Raw genomic sequence first — 7,359 nt, 5'->3', positions numbered from 1 at the left:
GTATCTGCCGGCACTAGGCAGGGTTGTGTGATTTCTTGCAGAGTACTTGCTCTCCACCGGAAGAGACAGGGCTCTGTGTCTCATCTGTTAATACTCTGGCCCCTGTAGTCAGTCTGAGCAATCATGGTACAATCAAGGAAGTTCAGAGGAGTAAGGCAGCGGCATTGGGGATCGTGGGTTTCAGAGATTCGTCACCCACTCCTGTACACACATATATATACGCATGCCTGCACCCATTTACTTCATTCCTACTTCTTGTTTCCTTTTTCTTCTTTTCTGCAATTCTTCTCATGGATCCTACTTCATATTTGCCTTTTTATCGTCAAATTCTTTCGTTCTTCTTTCACCTTGGGTTTGCAGAAACTGGTACCGTGTAAATACTCCACATTCCCTTCAAAGTTTCCTTTTCTGTTTTTGGGCAGTCCTGTTTTCACTTTTCAGTTCAATTTTTTCATTTTCTCCTCCTTTCTTTCTGACAATTTGGTGTTTGATCTTCCCTTCATTTCATAAGCATGAAGTGTACGTCTTTCTTTTTGCTTATTCCGTTGTTGATTTGCAGGAAGAGGAGGATTTGGCTCGGCACCTTCGAAACAGCAGAGGAGGCGGCGCGGGCTTACGATGAGGCAGCTGTGCTTATGAGTGGACGAAACGCAAAGACGAATTTTCCTGTGGAGAGCATTCTGTCGCCCGACCCCGGAAAGAGCTCATCGTCATCATCATTGTCACCGTCGTCATCGTTGGCTTCTGGAGGAGGAATGTCTGCAATTCTTAGCGCCAAACTCCGTCGGAGTTGCCGGTCCCCATCCCCTTCACTGACATGCCTGAGACTTGACACAGAGAATTCAAACATTGGGATATGGCAGAAACGTGCAGGCGCAAGGTCTGACTCCAACTGGGTCATGACGGTGGAGCTCGGAAAACATGACCACCATCAATCTCTGTCAAAGCCACCACAGCCGCAGCAACCACCAGCTTCAATGGCCTCTTTCAGTGGAGTGGACGACGAAGAACAGGTAGCTCTGCAAATGATAGAGGAACTATTGATTGGAAATTAGACATGGCGGCATTCTATTCTATTCCCTCCTTTGCCCTGCATTTTGTGACCTTGATCCACGCTACCAAGGAAGCAATAATGATGCGGGTAAAAATATAGTGTTGTTTTTAGTTCTATAAGTGTGTAGAGACATGTATTATGCAAAGCTAGTTAGTCACGTATCAAATGAGTTCTCTTAGGTCTGTTATATAACGGTGTATATTATTTTCAGGGCAGTTTATAATCATGTACATGTGTATTTGGCAGATGACTATTGAGTGAAAGAAATATTCTAAGAATCTACTGGTTGTGAGCTTTAATCTGTTTCCAGTTTTGGAGTTGGATATTATTTTCTTGTTCTTGATTTTGTCTGTTAATGCTTTAAGAAAGTAAAAGTAATGGAGAAGAACAAATTGAAAGCAGATGGAGAACTCCATATCATTCAGTGATCAAGGACAGTTTAAGTTTTGTTTAGTTCTGTAATAAGCTGCTGCATTTCGTCACAACTTGTTTACATTCATATCTTTCCCTCTCTCATTGAAGAGCAGGCGGCTATGCTGGCAGTCTGACAGTCAACAAGGAGAAAGAAAAAAAGAAAAAGAATATGGTTAGACTGTCAGCACGATTTATTGAACCTGACCGGACAACGAAATAAGCATTCATTGTGTCCCCAATTATTGAAAAGACGGTAAAATATTGTTATGATGATTGATGACGAACAAAGAAGAGAAGGAAGCACAAGATTTGCACCCTTGGAACTGCGCGTATATTTAGATGTTCAACAAGTAGATGAACACATTCACCAACAAACAAAAAATGCTATACATGAGAAGGAACTTTTTACATAACCCGGACTTCGCGGTGTCTGAACATTCTGCTCCTACTCTCCCAAATTCTTGGTAGTGATTCTAAACGACGGCCAAAAAAAAAAAGAAATGACACACTTCTCAAGGTGCGAGAGAGATTGTGGGATATAAAAACTTTTGTAACTTGTTCTTGTAAAGAACTTCAGAATATGTCTTTTAGATAGTGTTTGGTCTGTTGAATGAATCTAAAAAAAAAAAAACTGGTACATATTCATATGAAGGGAAGACATTGTTCTATAAATCTGTTCTTGCTTTTCCAACTGAAAGAGTACTTAAGTCATTTCACATTCTAAACACCTGCTCCCATGTTCGGGTAGGTGATAAACATTAACCGAGTTTGTGCTGCTTTCTATATCAGAGGTGTCATTGTAGCAACCAAATAAGCATTACATCTCCTGATGTTTATTTGACACTAACATCTCATATATTGTAGAAAAAAAATTGATGTGTTGCATTATGATAATAACGCTATGATTCTCAAAAGGAAAGTATCTCTTAATGTGATGTTGTCAACTTATAAAATGCAAGCAAACATCCTAGATAGTAACATCTAAAAGGGATGTGCGCATGCTTTAATGGCCATTTAAGCAACAAATGCTAAAATATTGACTATAAATTAAAGCAGGGAAGCAAACAAGGGAATTCAAAACCTTTTTTTGTGTTAGTTGATAATGATATATTCTAAGGATGACAAAGGTATCTTAATTTAATGCGGCTCAAGAAGGGATTTCGCCATTTATGTGCTTGGCTCCACATGTATATGTCATAATTTATTTGTGGATTCTTGACAGCAAAAGCAGTGTCTACTGTGTTTTCAATTGAGATGTTTTGAATTGAGAGCGTGCGCCTATCATCAATCCTTATATACCAAGGCATTACTATATAAGAAAAATTAGACAGCAAAATGACACCCCAACTCGATGCCCTTCATATCATTCTTCTCTTATTCACAGAATGCTTACTACTTGTGATGGTTAAGTATGTCAATATATCTGATTTGGATGGGATAGTCGACCAAATCATTTCAAAAAATCGAATATGGAAAAAAAAAAGTTAATATCCGATTAAGGAATTGGATTGGATTTGGATGTAAGAAATGACATCCAATTAGATTTGGATTCGGATATACATAAACATTCGGCCAGATTTGGATTTAGATGTGGATCAGATTTAGTTTTAAATAAATATCATATATCCAATGCTCTTACATTTTGAAAATCGGTCAGATTTTGCTCAAAATTCAGTTCAGATTCAGATATGATTCAGGTCAGATTTGGATTGTGAAATTAGATTTTGGATTTGGATTTGGATATGAATTTCCTTTATTTATATTCAAATCCAAACAAGTGAATATGCGAAAAAGTAGATACAATTAAAGGTATATTTGTTTTGAATATCATAAGTTTACATCCCTAGTGATGGTGCCTAGAAAAGGTTATTAAATATTGTAACTATGAATTAAACTTTCAAATAACTAGGATTTAAAATGTAAATTGAAACGGATGCTTTGTGGGTGATCAACACATTTATCTAAAATGCTCTATACAACAAACTTTTTTTTTATGGCATATATATATATATATATATATACTTAAATCAGTTGTATGGACACACTACCACACATCAATTGCTCAAGAAACATATCTAAATTAACCTTCAAAAAGGGCAAATTTGGTGTGTGTAACAAAATTAACCCTGTGGATGCTATTTCCATGTTCGCATACCCAAAGATCGATGCTAAAGCTTTGTTTCACTGTGTTGGGTGAATCGATTCTTTCATCGGTTAAAAATCAACATAGTGGACGTTTTCGACCTACCATTTTCCTATTTCCCCACAAGAAATCTTGACATGTTAATTCTTAAGTGCATTATTCTTGAGGTCATGCGATGAACCCAATGAGCAGTACTTCTGTGAAACAACTCTAATGTAGAAGTTACAAAGCCATTAGTTAAAGAAAATACTTTTCCACATCTATGTACATTTTTTTAGGTGGCAGGAAATGGGTACTCATGAGGTAATTAGATAATGTTTATTTCTCTCTCTTCCAATCTGCCAGTAACAGTTCTTTGTACTGCTGGCCAGCGAATTGGACGGAGACTTCCCGTTAAAAGGAAGCCAAGCGTTTAGTTCTTGGCATAAATTAGTAGGGACTGCAATCTGCATATAAAGTAGCCGACCGAACCTTCTGGAAATATAAAATAAAAGAAATCATTTCGGACACGACCGATGACCAGCCCGGTGCTTCTATTTTCATGTAAAAATATGATGTTGTGAGCTACCAAACATTCACATAAAATCTTTTAAATTGCTCATGCGTTCAGCCTTGTCCTATACTAAAGGCTAAAGCGATCCCATAGATCATAAATTTCATAGCTCGATTGGACAACATTTAAACGAAATTATTTGAAAACTGCTTTTCACTGAAGAATTCCAATATACTTTCACTAGTGACGAATCTTTTCATCCGTGAGGTTGAAATTGATGATAGGAATTTAAAGTTTTATACTATATATTCTTCGAAGTTTGCAACAACCGACTAAAAATAAGTCTCTCACATTTCTTTTAAGGGGGAAGGGAATTACGTGTCGATGGCATTAAATTTCAGAGGGACCAAGTGATCGTTTCGTATCATTTATGGAGTTGTTGGAGTTATGCGTATTAAAGACCCCTGTCAGGTCATTTATATTTCTAGTACTCCTTAAATAAATGAACTTTCGGACCACATCCAACCAAAATGATAGCAACAGCAGATGAGGTTATTCCTATTCTTATTGTTACTATTACTTTTTTTTTATTAGTTGTTTGATAGCCTGGGATTTGAGATCCTTAAACATATATTTCAGATCTGACCCTCCCCCATCCGATCTTAAATCGGACATTTTTTCATGCAACATAAGTAAAATAAGGATTTCAAGTGGGACCCGAGTTTTGATATAAGATTTGATGAACACCATGAATCTTCTTTTACCACATCAGTAAAAACATGCTATATTAGATCCATATTAGATCTATGGGTTTCGAACGGAAAGTTATCAAACGCTAGGGATTCGTGGACGATCACCGGAATTTTCAATCATCAAATGCATCCTGTGTCAAGTAAGCCTATGCTACCATGCAGCAACTTGGGTTAGTTTAATATGATAAAATGATTAAAGTCCCTTTTGTGAAAACAACTCTGAGCTTCTCAATTTGGGTATCTTCTTCTTTAACTATAGCGAATAATATTGACAAATATTAAACAAGTACAACAAAAATCATTACATTTTTTATCGACAGCAAAACTAGTTTCATGAGTATTGTTTTTATTAATTAATGTTAAAAAGTCATTTAATTTAAACCTAAAACAAGGAGATGTTGTCTATTTAAAGTCACCCAACTGAAGAAATAGATGGTTAAAAGAAAAACAAGGAAAAAAATGTGTGTATTAATACTAAATGATGAAAATGCACACCACCTTTTTTTTCTTTGTTTTTTTTTAAATCACCTTTTTTTTGTTTGTTTTTTTTTAAACCATCTATCATAAATGATCGGACAGCCTTGATTAGATACAAATGCACACACACAAACAAAAATAAAAACATATGCTACGTATTATGTCTTCAACCAAACAAAAATATAAACATATGCTACGTATTATGACTTCAACCAGCAATTGAAGCACCTCTGTTTTAACTTCACTCCCATTATTGCCCCAAGCACAATGTTGTTTTAAAAGAGATGATGGCAAATTTCACTGATTTAACAGCTAACCTGGCGAAAAGAACCTTTTAGTTCTTTTTTTATTAACCATTAAAAGATGCTTAAGTAAGTTTTTCGTTCATGCCAAAATGTTAAACGAGTTTATTGTTATTATCAAGTCCTTAGAAGTGTTTTTTGAAGATTATTCTACAACTATTAACTATTATTATTGTTATTATTACAATTATTATTATTTTCAACAAGCCTTCTCAAGTTTTGAAAATCAGAATTAAAGTCCCACATCTGTGTGCTCGGGCAGGTCGGGCGTTGCAGTTATGACTGTTAAAAGGTGCTAGCAGTGGCGGAGTCAGAAATTTTTTGACTAAAGAGAACTAGGTGTAAAACATTAAAAGACACCAATATGTAAATGAAAAAAACTATTCAGAAATATTAACATACAAATAACAAGATTTCTAGAATTTGTATAGGCAATCGCCCACACATAACTCACACCTGCCTCGGCCCCTGGTGCTAGTCGCAGGACCTGCGAATACCTTTGTAATCTGCGCTCCATTTTTGTTGATTTGCACCAACCCTGAGCTCAGAGTCGCAGAGTCGATGTGAGACTGTTAATTTGGACTCAAAATATGTACCAAAAAACACGTAGAAATTAACTGAATTGATGTCATTCCGATGTATAGGAGAATTCAGATCTACCGTATATAATAAAAAATTAACAGTTCGTCCATGTCATAAAGCCCTAAAAGCACTATATATAAACAGTTGCTCCACGAAAGCATCGCCAATGCTTCTGTGACAACTACATTTAGCGTTATATCTTTAATTTTTACGTTTTGAAGACAACATCTAGCATCCAACAGATCATTTGAACTAGTTCCCCTTCTCTCTCTCTATTTGGCCACAAATAATTCCTCTATATATGTGTAACTAAATTTCTTTGCTTGTTTTTTAAATGTAGCTATATAGTTAATTGTGTAATTAACCAGAAAGTAAATTAACAAATTTTCCAACCTCATGAGACTGACTTAGCAGATTTTTTTTAAAAAAAAAAGCCTATATTAAGACGGCAAGGAGTATGTATTCCTAATCTACTTTAAGTAAAACCGACATAAAAGTAATTCGGAACAAAGAAAACTTGCCCGTAAAATTTGGTATCAACACTCTTACGATAACGATAAGACAGAAAACCGCCTTTAATTCGAAGCCACCTGCTTTTCGAAAGGAGGGTGAATCGAAATATCGAACATATTGTTGAAGTCCACCACCATCTTCTAGAAATTTTCGCATGCAAAAACAAGGTTTAATATATAGTTTTATCTTAGAATATAATTGAAATACATTTTCATATCAGATCCTAAATTCAAATTTGATTATATAAAAATGTGATTATGTTAAAAGCTGAATCCAACCCCAGTTCAGGGTAGAGGCAAGTGTGGGCGCACTGTGCCGGCAATTGCCCACACTGACCCATAAATAATGCTTATTTTTATATTGATATTTCGAGGTAATTTTTCTCATTTATATATTTTTGTAACCCTTAAAAGTTTCACGTGTTATAACTAGCTACAGCCCTGTCGGAGTCCAGAATATTTATATCCTACTCTCTAGAACAAATGAAAATAGCAGAAACCTAAAGCCTATTACAAAAGATGAAAAATGCGAGGTTCGTTTTTCGTGAGGTCACATTCATGTAATTGTAATTCATGAACGTACCTTCACAGCATGATGCCTGCGTAGAACAACGTAGTCATTCTCTTAAT

At 35.7% G+C, this 7,359-nt stretch overlaps 1 protein-coding gene across 3 annotated transcripts; it reads left to right on the top strand.

Annotated features, from left to right (window-relative positions):
- LOC116267443 (ethylene-responsive transcription factor WIN1) lies at positions 1-1,332 on the top strand. Of its 3 annotated transcripts, none has more exons than XM_031649164.2 (2): positions 1-203; positions 560-1,332. In XM_031649164.2, the coding sequence occupies exons 1-2, from the start codon at positions 124-126 to the stop codon at positions 1,053-1,055; spliced, it is 576 nt and encodes a 191-aa protein (XP_031505024.1). In that variant the 5' UTR covers positions 1-123; the 3' UTR covers positions 1,056-1,332. The 3 variants fall into 3 exon arrangements, with proteins under 3 accessions (XP_031505024.1, XP_031505022.1, XP_031505023.1); XM_031649162.2 differs by having other exon boundaries at positions 40-366; XM_031649163.2 differs by having other exon boundaries at positions 40-373.
- Positions 1,333-7,359: the final 6,027 nt, after the last annotated feature.

This window comes from Nymphaea colorata, chromosome 14, assembly GCF_008831285.2.
Source record: "Nymphaea colorata isolate Beijing-Zhang1983 chromosome 14, ASM883128v2, whole genome shotgun sequence".
Lineage (NCBI taxonomy): Eukaryota > Viridiplantae > Streptophyta > Magnoliopsida > Nymphaeales > Nymphaeaceae > Nymphaea > Nymphaea colorata.
The sequence above is the reverse complement of the archived record's forward strand: the minus strand, read 5'-3'. Positions and strand labels throughout refer to the sequence as shown.